This window comes from Stegodyphus dumicola, chromosome 10 (assembly GCF_044657685.1).
Source record: "Stegodyphus dumicola isolate Sdum_Otavi_A_Nest chromosome 10, ASM4465768v1".
NCBI lineage: Eukaryota > Metazoa > Arthropoda > Arachnida > Araneae > Eresidae > Stegodyphus > Stegodyphus dumicola.
This window is the reverse complement of record NC_140777.1, coordinates 137,909,994-137,931,445: the sequence shown is the minus strand read 5'-3', so window position 1 is coordinate 137,931,445 and position 21,452 is coordinate 137,909,994. Positions and strand designations below refer to the sequence as shown.

At 34.8% G+C, this 21,452-nt stretch overlaps 1 protein-coding gene across 3 annotated transcripts in view; it reads left to right on the top strand.

Moving 5' to 3' along the window:
• Window positions 1-21,452, top strand: part of LOC118186637 (alkaline phosphatase-like) — a 157,706-nt gene that overhangs the window by 79,606 nt on the left and 56,648 nt on the right. For all 3 annotated transcript variants that reach the window (XM_085825588.1, XM_085825586.1, XM_085825587.1), the window contains exon 3: window positions 20,701-20,924. In XM_085825588.1, coding sequence (XP_085681714.1) covers window positions 20,701-20,924 — 224 coding nt within the window. The remainder of the gene's footprint in view (window positions 1-20,700; window positions 20,925-21,452) is intronic.

The following is a 21,452-nucleotide window of genomic DNA, read 5'->3' as shown; positions in this document are numbered from 1 at the left end:
ATTTAAAAGACAGTAATGTTTTAATTATTTCCTTAATTAAAACATTACAGTCTTTTCCTCCTTCTAACACCAAAAGAAAACCCAGATAAGAAATATAAAAATATCAGTAAAAATAAATTATATTATTGAATGACACTTTACATTAATTACACTTATGCATATATTATTTTATTATAAATTATTTCAAAATCAAAGAAAAGAGGAGGAGAAACTTTAATATTGACATTTCTAAAATGATATAAACATTAATCATTTAGTACAGTTTGTTATTTCAGGCAAAAAGAATTCACTTTTCTGGATAGCATTTATATTTCCATCTCACTTTCAATGAAACATTAAGAGAAATGCATATAACTTAAACACCAGTTTATTTTATTTATCAGACAGATTATGTCATTTCGAAATATAAAGTAAAATTCAGTAAAATCGGTAGTAATAATTCTGAATGTTATCGGTAGTAATAATTCTGAATGTTATCAGTAAAATTCGGTAGTAATAATTCTGAATGTTAGGTAACTTGCAAGATTCAACAAAAATTATCAATACTTTTATTATAATGACAATACTACAGTAACATGAACATAAATTTAAACTGCATATAACTATAAAATAAGCCAGCATATAATAATGGTGCATTGGTTTCTAAAACAATGGGCTCTATGAAAAAATACATGTATTATGGTAGCTATTCCTATTCTTCAGCTTTCCTAATATAAAAATGCAAACAATATTTATGAGAAAATGTTAAAAGCAATCATAAGCATTTGATTGAATGACCATATTTTGTCTTCTTGCAAGTCGAATCTTAAAATGATATGCAGTTTGAAAAATGCTTAATCCTTTTATAAAATATTCAAAAAAGATTAAGGTACTGTTCTGTTATCAGGACCGGGTTCAAAATTGTATTTATGTATGCTTGTACATTTGTATGTTTGTGTGTCTACATATACACATCTATGCACATACTTACGAACACAGGTTCATACATTTCCGATTCTGGTCCCAATAACAGAACAGTACCCCCAAAAAAACTTAAATTACAAACTAGATTAAGATAATGTTTCAACCATACATATTTTGGACAAAACAATGCAAACTCTTATTTTTATACAATTGTTCAAACTATTTAACATAAATTTATTGCTGCAATAAAATAATAAGCAATCTGATCACACATATTATTTTGAAACTGAATGCATAAACTAGACTAAAAAAAATTCAGTCATAAACATTTGGATAGCAGGGCAAATTAGATATTTGAAAAGACAGCCAGCCATTGAGATACACGTAATTCACGACAGAATGGTAACAATTCATAAAGCTGTGAAACATTTAACTGTCAAAATGACATAAATTCGAAAAGCAAAAAAAGTAAACATACAAGTATTGCAATTGAACTTACCTTTCATGCAACAAAAAATATCCATACAAGTTAACCTCATGGCGCAGCCATTTTGGATTTCGTTTCAAATCAGACAGATGTTTACGGATTTGCGGAAGAATACGAGGAACTAGTAGTTTGCCGGATACAATGTGCAATGACGCGAAAGAATATAGTTCTGTAGAACTTCCTACATTATTCCGTAATAAACAGTACTATTTCCTAACTTTTTCTTTATCTAATTAATTAATTAATAGGGAAATAGTTAAATAATGCCGAATTCATTTTTAATGAAATGTAAAATTTTGCATGTATGGGACGACCACCTTCCGTCCAATATTTCTGAGAATATAAACAAATTTTGGAATCTGAGAGTATCGGTAAATAAATATATAGAATATCGCCTCTCAAACGACCACTTCTGAAAGTGACCAATAGTTCTGAGATTATAAATAAATATTGATATTAAGCTTTATTTATATAAGACGACCATCTCTATATAAGACCAAAGTTTTTAGAATCTTGGATAGTCATCAGAGATGTATCTTTACTGCGAAATTATCGCACGACTGTAATTCAATATCAATAACAGATCGCGCGATTGAAAAACATTTTCTGTCCTGTAATTAGAGGAAAAAAATTTTCCTTATGAGGTATTTCTCCCGCTTTCCTAGCGTGCCTTCGTGGTGTAATAGTTCTGCACGCTGGGCCGGTATTTCAGAGGTCCGTGGTTCGATTCACGGCGAAGGCGGTTGCTAATTTTTCATCTCTACGGCTTCCCAAAAAAATCCTAATGTCTCTACAGTGGCGCCCGAACTAAAAAGGTGTTGGATGAGGTATATCCACACCCAGGATTTAGTGATTGGATCCCCTTAAAAAAAGTCGGCCTTTAAAAAGAGAAGTAATATAAGGTATTTCTCCCGCTTTCCTAGCGTGTCTTCGGCCCACCAGTGGGCCGAGCGGTAAAGTCGCTGAACCCTGGTAGTGCGATCCGAGGTTCGAATCCCGCGAACGGGCTGGCTGCATGGGTGTTTTTGTGGTTTTCCCCACGTGTAACGTGTATACGCCAGTTTCCCTTAGAAAGTCCTCCACGAAGACATCCCTCCCCTTAGGCAGATAGCCCTAGTGTGCTTTGCCATAATTAAATACACCACAACCACACCTAGCGTGTCTTCGTGGTGTAGTGGTTCTGCACACTGGGCCGGTATTCCAGAGGTCCGTCCTTCTATTCCCGTCTTCTATGTTTGGTGCTATGGGGGAACGGGGACTATTGGTAACGGTCCACTATGATCAGTGATACTATCAAAGAATGTTCCCGAGAACAAGCACTTTTTTATAATATCACAAAAAAAAGCAATACAAGTAAAGATTTCTGAGAATAAAAATATTCCAAAACACTCGTCAAAAAAGAAAGAAATACCTGTATAACATCTCCTACTCAATATAATAAATTCACGCTAGACTGAGACTGACTATATTAAAACTTAACTGTCAACTCTAACATCCTTATACAGGACAGAAGCGAAGGAGGCTTTAAATATTTCGAAACCTCGTTTTCCCTTTGCGGTATTAAGTAACTATCAAAGATTTACAGTCACTAATTATAAATGTATTTCTCCAAATTATAAAATTTGTATTTTAATTATATTAGAGCTATGTAAAATAATTTATATTTTTCGAAGCTTTTACTTTTCTTAGCTCTTAGAACAAAGCATGAATTTTGATTCTGAATTCGCATTTTCAGTGAAAATATATAGCCAAATTGTCATTTTATTTTTTACAATAAAACAATGCATTAAAACTACTCTCTATAAATGTTTTATAACATTTCGATGTAATACACTAACAGCTGTTTATCAAAATAAAAATAATTAATTAAAAAATTTACGTGTGTTTTGTTTGTTTTAAAAAAAGGCCTAAAAAGAAAGTGAATGAAGATAATATTGTCTAATTATCAATGCGTTATACATGTAGACTAAAAAGTTAATTTGTTTTGGAATGTTGCTTTCTAATTGTATGTCAAAAGAACATAAAAACATTATAAGTTCAAAATAAAACCTGCTGAAATAAATAAGTCTGTGTAGGAAAGAAGATGTTTTGATAATTAACAAGAATAATGTGCAAAATCATTCTTGGGTGAGAGCCACGTACTAGTTACGAACCAGCGATATTATTCTAAAGAAAAACATACATGACTGCTGATGAAATATAGAGAAAAGCATGCACGATAATTCTAGTTATAATAACAGTCAGATAACATTTCCGAAGAAACAATTATATAATTTCACAATTTCCTTTTTGGTAACTTTCATTTTATTCTTTCCTTGAGGCGACAGCAGACTCTGAAATAGTTAAAAATCGGCCGAAATTTCGAGGTTTTTTTTTTAGTCCAAAGGGACCCTGTTTTCGTTTTGTGATTTTGCGTCGAATCACTCTGAATGTCCGTTTTACTTTTCAAACGCTTGCCACCAAATATTATCGCCCTGTATTATATTTGAAGAAATTAAATAGTGAAGAATCTGCATATATGTATGTATGTTTCTCGCATTGTGATAAAACAACGGTATCTAGAGCCATCCGATTTTGAAGGACGTGATCCTGATGTGATTATGGGCATCTGGAAGCCCAAATTTGAAATTCGGAATTTGGTTTACTATCGATTTTATATTTTGTAAACCTTTAATTAATTTTGATTAACAAATTCAAGGATTTCAAAGCGAGCAATGGCAACGTTATAGAGGAAAAACATTTTTATCTCCAGCGCGTTGAGACTGTGTATCGGAAATTCTAAAGATATGCTCAATTTAAAATTATTTTAAGATGTTGCTCTTTGAACTGAATTTTATGGTTTAAGTGCAAAGAACACGATATTTGATAAATAAAGGTAACACACAAAATATTAAAATTTGCCCCTTTGGACGTAATTTAAAATCTGAAGCCGTTCAAATTTTCTTTTATATTTTTTTTTCGCCTAAAATACTTGACGTACTTAACTACACCATATGCATAAAACCGTATTAAAATATTCTAATTTTTAAAGATGTTATAAGCATTTGTGTCAACAATGCAACCATTCCCCTTTAAATTTCAGAGAAAATATAAACGAATACATATTAAAGATATCTACTGGTGCTACAACTAATAAATGTAATTCTTTATTATTCTGGCTAGAAATGTCAGTATAACTAACCGTTAATGAATTTAAATTTGGAGATGTAAATGCTATAAGCATACAGCAAGACTAAGCAAACAGCCTCTTCCTAGCCACTGGAGGAAAACTCGGTCAAAGTCGCTTGAAGAAGAGCAAAAAGAAAAGGTTTTCCTGCTGGAAGAAAAATATAAAGCAGTAAAATGTTGTTAAGTACTAAAAGATAATTTTAATGTTACAAAGAAAGGTAAAACAAACACTGCAGGTGAATTATAATATTTTATACATTAATAATAACTATATTTAACATTAGAAGTAATCAATAAAATGGATTCTATCTATGCTTTTGAATCATATAGCAAGTTGTGATATTTTGTTTATTTCCATTATATTCAATACTATAAGGTTACAAATGCATAAACGAGAAGAAAATAATACTTAATACATACTGTAAGGATCTTAAGTTTTACTAACATTTATTTTATTTTAAATCTTTACTATCATTTCTTATTTTCTACTTCCGGCCAGAATTATAAGCGTTAAGGTTTTTATGCAAAGTTTGTCTGGCGAACGCCAAGTATTTAAGTTGTGGCTTTTTGCCAAGCGAGAGAGAGGAAGCAGTGAGTCGAAGCAGTCGAAGGCGCTTACCTTAGAAGTTACGCAGTTGCTTGTTGCCTTCCAGGCCAGAGGTTTTAATTCTCTTGATAAATTTTAAATGTATTGTAGTGTTCACAGTTCTCTGTACTACATACGCTTCCTGTTAATATAAGGCCAATCTTCCACGTGTATTATTTTAAAGTTAAATTAGAGTTTAGTTTTATTTTTATACTTTTACGTTTTGACCCCAAGTGGTGGGTCATTGTATTCCGAAGTACGGAAGTTATTGTTAATAGAGAAAAATAAAGGGTTTTGTATACCCTTCTTGTGTATCCTGTTTACTTCCCACAGTTTTGAACATAGCTTTAGTAAGCTCTCTGTTCCGAGTCAGGTCCTTGCATGTTCCCGAAGAAGGTTAGAAGGAACATTGAACCTGATAGTGGCGCCCAATGAAGAAGAATTAACCATGGCCGAGTTTCAAGAAGAACCTGTGCTGCCTGCAGAAACGGCTCAGAATCCAGAAATGCCAGCTGCCGCCCTGGAAGGATTTGGTTACATCGTCCAGACCATGCGCGCTTCGATGAAACCAGAAGCAACATTTAATGGAAACTCACCGGTAACCAGTTTTTTGGAAAGATTGGATGACCACTTCATGCTCTACCCCGTGCACGAGTTTCAAAAAGTTACCTTAGCTACCAGCGCTTTGAGGGGCCAAGCGCTTAACTGGTTCAAATGTATAGGCAGAAGTCTCTTGGGTCAAGCAGGAAGTCCCACCTATACTTACGAGAATTTCAAGACTGCCCTACTAAAAGCCTTCCCTGTTGTAAGGGATCGTGCGAAATTAGAAACGGAACTTTTCAGTATATATCAACAAAGAATCGAAAACCTCTCAAGCTTTATTTTAAGAAAAATTCACGTCTTCAAACTCTTGTATGGAAACCGTCCGGATCCTGAAATAATTCAAGTGATTTTGCCGAGGTTACTGCCCCAAGTGCAAGACTTTATTGAATTAAGAAATCCGACTACACTGGAAAAGTTATTTGAGCTAGCAATCCAGTTTGAAAGTAGAAGAACGGCAGACGTCGAAAGAAGACGCCAATATCAACAGCGAAACCAATTTGGTACGCCAAGACTACAGCAAACTCAAGCACACGGCTACGGAGGCAAAGCGAATCAGTGGGCAAGGAAACTCGAGCATTCAAAAACAGCCGGCGAATGTCGACAGTTCAATAGCAACCCAGGAAAAAAGTCTCAAGGCCAGGGGAAAAAGAAGGAAAGCACGGAAATGAAAAATAATTTAAACTAAAACGGATTTCTGCTGACGGGAGGGTGCGGAAATCCGAAGGCCAAGAAAACCCCTCTTCCTACAAGTTAAATACAGTAATGGTGAAAAATTTGACTCTTCCGAAGATTGAAGTGTTGGTGAATAATATCCCAGCCACCGCACTCCTGGATACAGGCGCGCAGTGTTCCTGTGTGGCAGAAGATTTTTTTAGGAAGTATTTTCGTAAATATCGCATATATAATTCGGATAATACGACAGTGTTAGCTGCGCAAGGAGAAAAATGTAAGTGCATAGGTAAAGTTCCTTTGTATATCCGTATCAAGGACGAACAAGTAAAGGTGATGTTTTTTATAGTAAAGAATCTGCAAGCACATTTAATCTTAGGAATAGATTTTCTTTCAGACGCACAAGCAACACTGGATTTTAATGAAGCGTCCTTTAAGCTAACAATGAAACCAGTTCTTGCAGAAAAGGCTGAACCGCCGATGTTAAAACTTGACCACCTCCCTAATGACGAGCAAGGAAGAATCCGACAAGTGGTAAGTGAATTTGCTTCGTTATTTAGTGATATTCCAGGATTTACTCAGGTTACTAACCATAGTAGTGACACCGGAGATGCAATGCCAGTTCGCCAAAAACCATACCGGTATGATAAGAATAAGGAAAAAATTATAGAATGGCATATTACCGATATGCTACGTAAAAAGATCGTAACGCCCATCTCAAGTAGTTATGCTAGCCCGGTGGTTTTATGTAAGAAATATAATGACTATCCTTTGACGCATCTAAAAAGGTGGAGATTCGCTATTGATTACCGTAAATTAAACTCCATAACTAAATATCCGGTATATCCGTTACCGATCATTGAAGAAATTCTAAGGAACATAAAATCAACCAAATTTATGACGACTTAACGACTGGTTATTTTCAAATAGGGGTTAGACCTGAGGACGTGCCTAAGACTGCTTTTATAACCAAGTCTGGCACTTATGCATTTTTGCGTATGCCGTTTGGCCTATCAGGGGCCCCGGCAACATTTCAGCGATGCATGGACATTGTGTTAAGACCTGTTCTTGGAAACTCCACATTTATCTATTTAGACGATATCATTATTACTAGTGATAATCTCGACCAACATGTACAGGATTTAAGACAGGTGTTTTCTTTATTAGATGAGGCCGGTCTAAAAGTTAATGTCGAAAAGTGCAAATTTGCAGCCCCTGAATTAAAATATTTAGGTTACAAGATATCTCAGAAAGGAATAGAGACAGACGAATCAAAAATAATCGCTGTACAAAAGTATCCGACTCCAAACACGGCAAAGAAGCTCTCTTCTTTTCTAGGACTTTGTTCATATTATAGGTCCTTTATAAAAGATTTTGCAGCTATCGCGGAGCCATTGTTAAAATTAAAAAGAAAAAAGGCAAGATTCTCGTGGACGGCCGAAGCCAATAGTGCTTTCGAAAAATTAAAACAAGCATTAACGCAAGCCCCTGTGTTGAAATTTCCTGAAAAGGATGAGAATTTAGAAATTTCAGCGGATGCTTCGGATTATGCGGTAGGAGCGGTACTTTCGCAAAATCAGCAGCCCGTGGCATTTTTTAGCCGAACTTTAAATCAAACACAAAGAAACTATTCCGCGACCGAGAGAGAGGCACTTGCAGTTCTGTTAGCAGTGCAAAAGTTCCGAGTCTATTTTGGAAAGGCGCCGATAACAGTGTACTCTGATCATGCGGCGGTAACTAGATTGTACTCAGGGAAAAATTTATCCCCAAGGTTAATAAGATGGGCACTCAAGCTGCAAGAATATAATCTGGTAATCAAGCATACCCCCGGAAAGGAAAATATCGTAGCAGATGCCCTATCAAGAATTAAAATAGATGAACAAGGTAATACCGTAAAGGTGGCAATGCTCACAGCATGTACAATAAATTCCCGAGAAACTGTAATAACCGAACTGGGTAAGGATCCTGAGTTTGGAAGTATTTATGAGTATTTAAAGGATCCTGAAAATTTTACCCACCAAGATATTGTGGCGATAAGAAATAGGGCGGCCCATTACGAACAAATAGATGGTCTATTATTCTATACAAAAACTACGAATTCCAACAACGAATTTCGACCTGTTATTCCAGCTAGTCTTAGATTAAATATCCTGCAGAAGCTCCATGACAGCCCTTTAGCTTCTCATGCTGGTATTCGAAAAACTATCCAACGCGTACGCGAGGCAGTCTACTTTCCTGAACTGCAAAAGTTAACAAGGGCGTATGTCCAGTCCTGCCCAACATGTCAAGCAGTTAATTATATTAATTTCCGCCCGGCCGGGTTTCTAAATAGTATTAAATCCGAATTTCCAAATGAAATAATTGGCATCGATTTATTGGGTCCTTTCCCAAAAAGTCAGTTAAATAAAAGTCGGTATCTCCTTGTTAAGGTTGATCATTTCAGTAAATGGACCGAAATTGTTCCCTTAAAACGAGCCTCCGCGAAATTAGTTACTGATTCTATTTTAAATAAATATATTTTAAAATACGGGGCGCCCCTAAAAGTTATATCGGATAATGGTCCTCAATTTGTAAGTAATATATTTGAAGACATGTGCCAAAAACTGGGCATACGTCATTTAAAAATGGTCCCGTATCGGCCGCAATCAAATATAGCGGAACGGGTCAATAGAAATATAGTGAAAATTATCCGTAGTTATGTTAAAAATTTTCATAAAAGCTGGGATAACTATGTCAATGAATTTGCTTTCGCCCTTAGGACCGCAAAACATGATACAACGGGCAAAACTCCTGCTGAGTTATTTTTAGGCAGAAAGATTATAACGCCGTTAGATAAATTATTTTATGTGCAACAAAGAGCCCCAGAATTTAAAATGGGTGATATAGAAAAACTCATTAAGGAAGCAAAGAAGAATACGGAAGTAGCACAAAGAAAACAGAAGCTCTATTATGATTTGAAACGACGGGGAGTAACTTATAAAGTAGGGGATGAATTTTTAAAAATTAAGCATTCACTTTCTTCAGCACCAGAAGATAAAACTGCCAAATTTTTTCCACGATTTGAAGGACCATATGTTATAGAAAAAATAACTCACGCTGTAGTAGTGTTAAAAGCCAGAAATGGTGAAACCTGCTCCGCAAACATTGATCAAATCAAACCCTACTTTGATCGTAATAAAATGCAAACATTTTCAGATCTTTTGCAGGATCCGGCACGGCAGACACCGCAGGCACAAGCTCCAGAGGTGGAAAAACGACAAGTACAAGGGCAAGCCATTAAGAGGCAGGAGCAAGTGAAAAGAAAATTTCCCCGCGGAAAAATTGAAGGTAGCAAGAAAAAGAAGCCGTTCCACCGTCCAGAAAAGAGAGTTCACGAACACCCCCAGAATGAAGAAGGGAGAAGGACGACGTATGTGAAGAGAACCAGGAGAAATGACGGCAACTATAACCCGGCTCTAAAACGGAAGATCTACTCATCCGACAGGACTCTCCGCAGCAAATGCCGCCGAACTGCGGAAGGGCCATCAGCGGCGGAGGAAAAGTTACAAGGAAAATTTGAACGGCCAGCAACGAGGTCCAAGCAGGAACACGACAGAAGTTTCCCGGTTCCGCCAAGACCAGCTGCCATCAAATGGCCAAGACCACAAGCAGAGGAGAAGAAGAAGGTATTCAAGGGTGACCGAACTGGTGAAAAAAGGAAGCTTCCAGAGGAAGGCACTGAAGGGCGAGCCCGTACAAGAAGGAGGATAAATCAAACTACTATCTGCAATACCTTTAAAGACTGGGCCCAGAAAAGGATGTCCGAATATCACAAAGATAAGTAAAATTTTACGTTACTTTGCAAACTTAAGTTAATCTTTCATTCTTACTGCAAGTGGCAGATTTCAAGAAGTTTTACCTCATGCGAGGTCTACCTTTATCGCCAAAAGGGCGAGAAATGAGTTGTTACCGATTTTGGTATTATGTTTTTCAATTACTCGCGCGTAAAACTAAAGTTGATGTATAATAGCGTTGTGTAAAGACTTAAATATTGTAAAAAGTTATTGTATAAATTTTATTTAAAACATTCTAGCAAGAAATAAGTTTTAGTTTGAAAGACTTTTTGAAATGTAGTATTTCAATGTAGAAAGAATTGGCACTTGCTTTGAAAAGAATAGAAGTTAACAATGTACTACTAATGTATGTTTTCAAATGTGTAAAATTAACGGCATGTTGATATGCTCTTATATACAATGTGAACTGTTATTTTAAATGTTAAGAAATACCGTGATATGGTAAAAGTGAATGTTAAAATTTTTTTTATTCGTGTGACTGTAAAAAGACTAAAGCATGGCGAATATGTGTTAAAGGTTGAATGATGTAGTTAGGCTCTCTGACGCTACACTTTAGAGTTAGCCACTTTTAGAATAGTACCTCAGGGTTTAGAGTTGAAATTAGGGTGTGTTAAGAGGTCTTGTTATGTTGAATTTTAACACGTTAGTGTTTTGATTGTAGGAGGAAGTGTGGAACACGTAGACAGAAACACATTCGTGTTTGGTGTTCTTTTACAACACATGTCAGAGAGCACGGGGAGAGATAATTAAAATAGTCATGAATGAAATAAGAATGTTAAGTAAAATATAATTATACATGTTACTTGCCATTTCATTGTGTAACATTTCATTAAACTAGTTTTCCTTCCAGATCTCTGGAAGGAACCAGATTTGAATAAGAGCTCCTGTTTAGATGCAGTACAGATGGAAAAAAAATTGTGTATCCTGGGAGCTGCTATTGTAAAAACAAATTTCTTTCTTTTAAATTTTTAGTTTCTAGCGAAAAATATTTGTAAAAGATTGGCCTCGCGTTAGATTCTAGAGCTAAAAGTTTTCAACAAGGTCGTTTTAGACCTCAGTTTCAAACTAATTAACTCTGGCGGGAAGTATGTAAGGATCTTAAGTTTTACTAACGTTTATTTTATTTTAAATCTTTACTATCACTTCTTATTTTCTACTTCCGGCCAGAATTATAAGCGTTAAGGTTTTTATGCAAAGTTTGTCTGGCGAACGCCAAGTATTTAAGTTGTGGCTTTTTGCCAAGCGAGAGAGAGGAAGCAGTGAGTCGAAGCAGGCCGCTTACCTTAGAAGTTACGCAGTTGCTTGTTGCCTTCCAGGCCAGAGGTTTTAATCCTCTTGATAAATTTTAAACGTATTGTAGTGTTCACAGTTCTCTGTACTACATACGCTTCCTGTTAATATAAGGCCAATTAGTTGCCTTGAACTAAAAAGCATCAGCTTTGTATAATAAACTTTATTGTTACTCTAAAACATAAAATTCTTTAAGAGAAATATTGCCTGCAGCGCAGTGCGGCTAAGAACGCTATTCTACTGAAACATAAACATGAACAACTGTTGCCACTCACACAAACTTAATAGTAAAATAAAGCACGTTGCCAGTAACAAGATTATTGCAAAAATCATAACATAAAATTAAGCAGTGAGGAAATAAAATATACAAAGAAAAAAAGAAATGCAAATATTAAATATGCATCCAACATTAACTCCCACCCTTGCCATTGCATTAACAATAGATCATTCCCGATGCAATGGCAATGGTAAAAGTTTTACTATAGGTCTTTTAAAATAACCATTAACAGTTTTTACTGTAACAACTCTAACATTGCCATCCTTTCCTGGATGGATTTCAACAATGCGACCTAAAGGCCAAACACCAGGAGGCATGTTGTCCTCCTTAATTAATACAATATCACCTACAGACAAATTTGGAAGTTGTTGCTTCCATTTGTATCTTTGTTGTAAGGAATTTAAATACTCCTTATAATATCTCTTCCAAAAGCCTTGTTTCATTTGCTGTAATAATTCCCATCGTTTTAATAAAGTGGGTTTGGGAATATTAGAAAAATCTTGTTCTGGGATGCTAGTAAGAACATCCCCAGTTAAAAAATGTGATGGAGTCAAAGCATCTAAATTATCTACATCATTGTGATTAGTTTTAAATAAGGGGCGTGAATTTAACACAGCTTCAATTTGAGTTAGTAAAGTAGTTAATTCTTCAAATGTTAACTTTGTCTCTCCTATCATTCTTTTCAAATGAAATTTTATGATCCCTGATGCCCACAAACCACCAAAGTGGGGAGAAGCAGGTGGAATCATTTTCCATTCCATAGTATTTTCAGCCAAATAATTTAAAATCAATTCATTGCTGTTAAGTGAAAGTAGCAGAGTTTGCAATTCGGACAATTTTCTTTTTGCGCCAACAAAGTTCGTACCATTATCCGAAAATAAGTATCGAGGTATACCACACCTCGATACAAATCGCCTAAGAGCAGCAATGAAAGAATCTGCAGTTAAGTCGCTAACTACCTCAATATGGTAAGCTTTGGTAGCTAGACATACAAACAAAGCTATATAACCTTTAGTGGTCTTAAAGCAACGACCTTTGTAACATTTCAAAATTACAGGACCGGCATAATCAATACCTGTGCTAAAAAATGGTCTCTCAAGTGTTACTCTTTGTTTTGGCAAGTTTCCCATTAACTGATTATTAGATGACAATTTATATCTGTGACAAACAATACATTTATGGATAAAAGACTGAATAAGTTTCTTACCATTTACAATCCAATAGCTTTGCTTTAAAATGTTAGCTAGTAAACTGGGCCCTGCATGCATATAAGTTACATGATATTGTTTAACAAGCAACAAAGCAATCCTGTGTTGACCTGGTATAATTATGGGATGCTTAGCATTGAATGACAAGTCAGAATTTTGCAGCCTACCTCCCACCCGTAAAACACCATCATCATCTAGAAAAGGAAAAAGTGAGCTTAAAACACTTTTAGGACTTAAAGATGAATTATTTTTGAGATCCTTTATATCTTTATGGAAGTGCACAAACTGGATCCATTTAATGATCAACTTCATAGCTTCTTGCCTTTCATTAGATGAAGGTACTACTGCAAGACTTTTTAACCTATTATCTTCAGAACCAAAGACCCGTTCTTTGCACCTAGAAATAAATCTTAAACAAAAAGAAATTACATTAACTATTTTAGATAAAGAAGAACAGTTCTGAAATAAATTGTCCAGAGTGTCATTAGTCAAATAAGCTGTTGTACAAAAAATTGATTTTGTCCTTTGTTCAGTTAAGACAGTTGCATCACTGTTAGTCTCATTACTGACAGAACATTGTAGAGGCCACTTTGAACTGTCGAACGCTAAGAATGATGGCCCATGCCACCATAGGGATATGTTCGGTAGAACTTTAGGATCGATTCCTCTAGAAGGAAGATCGGCAGGATTCTGTTTCGACGAAATATAGCTCCACTGTTGATAGGGAATAGCATCTAATATTTCTGAAGTCCTGTTTGCCACAAAAGGCTTCCATTTTCGAGGATGAGCTGCTAACCAACAGAGAACTACCAACCTTAGAGTCAGTCCAAGCGTGAAAGGAAATTTCAGTACTGGAGAAGGCTTTACGGACAGCTTTGATTAATCTGGCAAGGAGCAATGCACCTAGGAGTTCCACTCTAGATATGGACACTTGTTTAATGGAAGCAACTTTGGTTTTAGCAACCACCAAATTGACTTCATTTCTGTCGTGAGATGTTGGTTGAACACAGTAGATAACAGCAGCGTAAGCAGATTCTGAAGCGTCACAAAAACCATGCAGATAGATGTGGTTAGACGCAGTTTGAAGCCACCTTGAAATTTTAACATTTTTGAGAGCCTTAAGATCTTCTTGAAGTCGCTGCAACTTCTCTTCCCATTCTTTAGGCAGTGGGGCATCCCAGTCAAGTTTTAAAAACCACAATTGCTGATAAAATATTTTCAACTTGACTGTACATGGTGATAGTAAGCCAAGAGGATCAAAGATTTTAGAAGATTGAGAAATGAACCTTCTTTTAGTAATTTCAGTCCCAAAATCCATAGAAATGTTAAATAAAAATACGTCTTCTGTAAAGTTCCGAAACAGCCCTAAAGTCTTGGCACATTCATCTGAGTGAACTTCCAGGTCATCTTCTTCATGATTATCAATGGATAATTCATGATTTTCGAGAAGCTTTGAGCAGTTTGATCTCCATTTCCTTAAATTAAATCCACGTTTCTCTAATAGCTGTGAAAGCTTAGAACATAGGTCAACTGCTTCCTCTAAATTGTTTGCTCCAGATAAACAATCATCTACATAGAAATCATTTTTAAGAACGGAAGATACATGAGGATGATCCTGTTCTGCATCCAAAGCAATTTGCCACAAACAGCGTGTTGCTAAAAATGGTGCAGATGCAGTGCCATATGTAACTGTACATAATTTATATGTCTGCATTTTTGAATTAACAGATTCTCTCCAAACAATTCTTTGTAAATGTTGATCCTCATTATCTACTAAAATCTGGCGGTACATTTTTTCTATGTCAGCAGAAAAAGCTATTTTATGTATACAAAAGTTGAGCAATATTGAAAATATATCTCGTTGTAGTGTTGCACCTACCCCTAAAACAGAGTTCAAAGAAACTGAATTTTTAGGTTTACATGAACCGTCAAATACTACACGAAGTTTAGTGGTAGAGCTAGTCGGTTTAACAACAGCATGATGCGGTATATAATATACTTGCTTATTTTCCTCATTCTCAACAACTGGAACCATATGATTTAAAGTTTCGTATTCTTGCATGAACTCCTTGTATTGCCTACCAAGTTCTTTATCTAAATCAAATTTTCTTTCCATGGATAGAAGACGAGAAATAGCCAAAGGTTTGGAGTCGCCTAACTCTTCAGCATTACTGAAAATGGGCAGTCGGACAACAAATCTGCCATTTCCGTTTACTCGATAATTTTCTTTAAAATGCTTCTCACAAAACTCTTCTTCAATCGTTGATTTCTGATTTTGGAACGTTAATTCTTCCAACTCCCAAAAACGCTTAAGTGTTGCATCGACGTTATCCTCAATATGTAAACTAATGCGATTAACACTAATGGGATGCGGAGTATTGCCTTCTGTTTTAATTCTGCCTGATACAACCCAACCAAAAATAGTATTTTGCGCAATTACATTTTTATAGCCAACAATCTGCCCTGGCTGAAGCAGAGAAAAGAAATAGTCAGCTCCAATTATCATGTCTATTTGTTTGGGCGTACTGAAATTCGGATCTGCAAGATTAATTGAATTCAAATAATCAAGGTCCTTGCTATCAATCTTTACTGAAGGCAAATGCGAAGTTAATTTTTTAAGAATATATGCTTGTATTAAAACACCATTTTTTTTCAACTCAGATTTGGGAAACAATTTTACATTTACATAACCACGAGTCAAAGCTGCTTCAGAATCACCAAGTCCCTTTACGCAAATACGGGCATTTTGTCTGCGTATATTTAATTGTCGAATAAATGATTCACTGATGAAAGAAGCTTCACTTCCTCTGTCAAAAAGAATGATACATTCGTGACCTTGACCAGCAGAATCGTAAATTATTACTGCCGCCGTTGGTAAAAATGAAGTACTCTGACCCTGAATAGAAAAACTCGAAATATTATTTTGTTCGTCTGAATTAGAAATTTGTTCATCAGATGGAGATGAATTTGACACAACTACGTTATTACTTTTAATATCTTCATGCAGTAAAGTATGGTGTTTTGCTTTGCAAATAGAACACACATTCTGCGATGAACAAAATTTTAATTGATGATTTCCGAAACAATTGAAGCATAATAAATTCTTGCGAATGATATTTTTCCTAGTCGTAATATCTGCACCTTTAAATTTATAACACTTTGATAAAAAATGAGAACCATTGCAATGCTGACATTTTAGAACAGAATTTTTATTATTATGTGAAACATTCTTCGAAACAGAGCACTGATTTTTATGCGATACTCGCTTTTCATTATTATGAGTGTTTAACATTTCAAGTGAAACACATCTTGAGTTTAAGAATTCCAAAAAGCATTCTAAGGTAGGAAATTCTTCTTCACCATTTTTTTGTGACCATAAATGGCGCGTTTCCGGATCGACTTTTTCTAACAAAAAATAAATTAGCCAAACATCTCTAGACGAAGCCTTTTCGCCAAGAGATTTTAATCCACGGATAACTTCATCAGATGTATCAGATAGTTTTCTTAGATTAACAGAATCAGCGCTAGTAATTTTGGGTTGCTCAAGAAATGTTCTGACAAGCGACATTACAATTTGATTTTTTCTATCATAACGATTCATCAATTTGTCCCAAGCCTCATCGTATGTAGTTTCGGAAATCGGAATGTGCTTAATAATAGCAGCTGGTTCGTCTTTTAAAAGTCCTATCAAATATTGGAATTTCTGAATTTTCGTTAATGACTGATTGGTATGAACTGTCGCCATGTACAGATCTTTAAAATTAAGCCAATCGGTATATTTACCATTGAAACTCGGAATGTTTAAACGCGGAAGTTTAAAGCTAGCCTCAAATGCAGTGGGATTTGAAATCAAAACATTTCTGGCCGTTACGGATTCAATGGCGGATTGATACTTTCGTTTCAAAATATTTAGCTTCGAATTCAGCAATTTCAGAAGCTTCTTCGGGTAAAGCAGCATCATATTGATCAAATTCTTTAAATATTTGTTCAATTCTTTCTAATCGTGCTTTTAATTCCGTTAAACTTAACTGATTACTGAAACTATTGTGAAGCCGCGTTAGGGTAGATTTCGTTCGTCCTCTTAATCTTTTAAGATCAGATTCACTTAATTCTGTCATTATTACCATGAATAATGATTAATAAGCACAAATAACTTCAACAAGATACTTAAGCAGCAAAAAATATTTCCGCTTATCTTTCTGACGTCACGCAGACGATTCGCAGTACCAGTACTTAAAAGTTCGTTAAACACAGTTCTAAAGCATATAATAACACATTAAATAGCATTAAATGCCTCACCTGGGGAACCAAATAGTTGCCTTGAACTAAAAAGCATCAGCTTTGTATAATAAACTTTATTGTTACTCTAAAACATAAAACTCTTTAAGAGAAATATTGCCTACAGCGCAGTGCGGCTAAGAACGCTATTCTACTGAAACATAAACATGAACAACTGTTGCCACTCACACAAACTTAATAGTAAAATAAAGCACGTTGCCAGTAACAAGATTATTGCAAAAATCATAACATAAAATTAAGCAGTGAGGAAATAAAATATACAAAGAAAAAAAGAAATGCAAATATTAAATATGCATCCAACACCAATCTTCCACGTGTATTATTTTAAAGTTAAATTAGAGTTTAGTTTTATTTTTATACTTTTACGTTTTGACCCCAAGTGGTGGGTCATTGTATTCCGAAGTACGGAAGTTATTGTTAATAGAGAAAAATAAAGGGTTTTGTATACCCTTCTTGTGTATCCTGTTTACTTCCCACAGTTTTGAACATAGCTTTAGTAAGCTCTCTGTTCCGAGTCAGGTCCTTGCATGTTCCCGAAGAAGGTTAGAAGGAACATTGAACCTGATAATACAAACTCACTTGTAAATGTAATTTGGTGTTTCTCATTAACATGTATTCAAGGTATGTCTGAGGTAAAACTTTATATGCAATTTTCTCAATATACATTTTTTGTCTCGAAAATACTCCAGTTTGTCTCATTTTTTGCTACAAATGAACGATACTTGGAAGAAATTATCTTGTTATATGCTGTAGTAGGTGCGGATATGCATTTTTGAATTTAAGTACAGTAAAAAGTTTAAACTTGTGACAACATTAAACAAAAAGTGAAACTTTGTTCAAAGCTGAAGTCACAAAAATAATTTTTAAAAATTCAAATTGTTAAATTCAAAAGAGGATACCCAATTGCTTTTATCAAAGTGTTTTAAAAATTTAATGCGAATGTTAAAATAAAGCATTAAAAATTAGAGCGCAAGAGAAATTTAAACTTTTCTGAAAAAGAATTCTATTTTTTAAGAAAATTTAATTTTTAAAAATACGAAATTTTTAACATAAATTTAATAAAATGATGTTATAAAACGTAAACGCATAAATTTTTTGTTTCATACGTAACAGTCTCTGACTGTTAATACCGTTGCCTAGTTTTCTTATTAGAATTATGGAAGTTTTTTTTTTTTTTTTCCATATTTACGCCGCGTTTTCGCAACCTATTTAACATATTAATGTTGTATATTTTAAGGTCTTAGATTACCTTGAAGTAATTCTGATCTTTCCTCTTCTTAGGCTAGGTTAACTGATTGAGGTGATGCAACTCGAGGGTTATCTGTCTGGGAATTTTTTAAGGTTACGGCCGAAAATATCGCGGCAAAAACATCGCGCATTAAAATGTCGCTGGGAAAACAACGCAAGGCGAAAACGTCGTGGTACAAAACATCGTTGGAGAAAACGCAGTTCTAAAGCATCGTGGTACAAAATATCGTGGTAAAAAATAAAGCAGTTCAAAAATTTCGCGGTTTAAAAATATCGTGGTAAAAAATAAAGCACCTACAAATTATCACATGATGATAACATCGCACACATGCGTTTTTGAAATCTCACACTGACATATTATGTAACTGACTTTCGTCATAACTAACAAATCGTCATCCAAAATATTTATTGCAAGCTATACAATAAAATCTTAGTCACTTTAAGAATAAACGGAAACAAAACAATATTTAATTTTCACTAAAACAATATCGGATTAACAAATGTGAACCTCATGCGGTTATTTATCTTCCTTATTCTAAGCATTTTTAGGCTGTATTTTTCATAAAAAAATTATCAGTAAAACTTTATAAAAAAGGTTAATTTATGAATGTTCTTTGTTAATTAAATATGTAAATTTAAAATTCTATTAAGTTATATAAGTTGTATTAATTTTTTACTCATTTTCAATTTTTGAATGCTTAAGTTTCCTGCTTATATTTATTAAAAATTTATTAGTTCTTTCAAAAATATAAAATATGGAAGTAAAAGAATCCCTCTTTCCTGCTTGCGCTCGCAAATCATTATACGAATATGCATTTAAAACTTTTAAAACCTGAAAACGTATGTGTGCTATGTTATCGTCATGCGATGATTTGTAGGTATTTTATTTTTTACCACAATATTGTTAAAGACGATATTTTCAAATTGCGAAGTTTTTAAACCGTTTTATTTTCGACCACGATATTTTATACCATGATGTTTTTTCTTTGCTTTCTTTTCTCCCACGATGTTTTGCGTTGTTTTCTCCGCAAGGTTTTCGTCCGCGATGTTTTTGCCGCAATGTTTTCGGTTGACGTCCTTTTTAAGGGGTTGGTTTGGTTTATGTGATTATGACAAAGCCTCGAGGGCTATCTGCCTAAGGGAGGGCTGCCTTCGTGGAGTACTTTCTAAGGAAAACTGGCTCGTATACACGTTACACATGCGGAAAACCACAAAAAGCCTATGCTGCCAGCACTTTCCCGGGATTCGAGCCTCGGACCGAACTACCAGTGTTCAGCGACTTAACAGTTCGGCCGCTGGTGGGCCCGACGTTTTAATGGAAACTAGCTCGTGTCCTCTTTTCCCACAGGAAAAACTATGAAACCCAACCATGCAGCCTATGGTCGAACTACCAGTGTTTAGCGACTTTACCGCTTGGTCGCTGGTATGCTCTTCTCTCTTCTTATTATGACCTTTTTTTTTAATTTTGTTTTTATTCATTACATGCTCCGCCATTAAGCACTACAGGTTAAGGGAGGGATGCTTCGAGGAGGAAGGGAAAAATGGCTCTCTGTCCTCAATATGCGTAGTATCCATGTTACACATGAGGAGAACGCCCATGCAGTCAGCCAGTTCGCAAACCCCAGATTGGACTACCGGTGTTCAGCGGCTTTTGATGCTCGCTTGCTGGTGGGCCTTATTATAACCTATTTGGCTGTAAGTTTTCTCATAGTTTTTTTTTTTTTTTGTTTGTTTGTTTCTATTTTTGATAGTTCGCTGAAGATATCTGTGATTGCGCAGTTAAATTGATTTGCTTTTTAAAATTTTTATTTGCATAATATCTTTAACGTTCTTGTAAAATATTCTGTAAAAGGTATAAATAAATATTTATACGCCTGCCATAAATTTTAAAAATATGCCGAGCTTAATTTTCACAATTAACTTTAGCATGATGTATATTTAGAATCCAATTCCTTTCAGATTCTGCTTATAAAAATTGTACTATAAAATGCCACGTGATAAATGTATTGTAAACAATAGAACAAAATGAAACAAAACTGCAGAACAGTGACGGGCTTTCTTATTTACTTGTAATAAATGTAGGATAGGAAGAATTAAGTAATGTTTTAAACATGTTTAATTTTTTTTAGGTGACAGAGACTTATTCAATGAAAAAGCTCAGACCATTTTAGAAAGGACGCTAAACAGGCAGCAGAATCATAATGTTGCCAAGAATATAATACTGATAGTTGGCGACGGAATGAGCCTGGCCACTGTTGCAGCTGCACGTGTTCTTAAAGGTCAGAAATCCGGAAGGAGCGGTGTCGGTGAGGAGATGCTCTATGAAACGTTCCCCAATGTTGGCTTAGCTAGAGTAAGATATATTCAATTTCTTTTTCAAAATTGCTTTGAATTTTCTATCGTTAATTATCCTGCTTTAATGATATATAACTCTAATATGATGGATTAGTCGCCTCCCTGTTAAATTTCCTGGGGTATTAGGAAATTTTAATGATGGGGTACTGAGATGAATTTTAAATATTTGTTTAGGATTCAAATTACATCAGATAAGTTTAATGAAATTTGGAAGTATTATTATTTAATTTATCTAACTGATTGTGAAAATCGGGGTTTCGTATTTATTTATTTGATGAAATAGTTAAAATGTATCTAAAGTCTCTTCTTCAACAAAAAAATTAATTGCCAAATTGACAGTAACTAAAATTCTTACCAAAATAGGGTTTATTCGCTGGAAACACAGGATCCCATCTTGCAGGAATTCCCATGCATCGATTATCCATGTATTATCGATCTTTTATTCCTAGGTATTCAAATATTTTTTTGGTATTTCCAGGAAACATTAAAGTGCCTTAAATTCATTCTTAATGTCACTGAAATACAA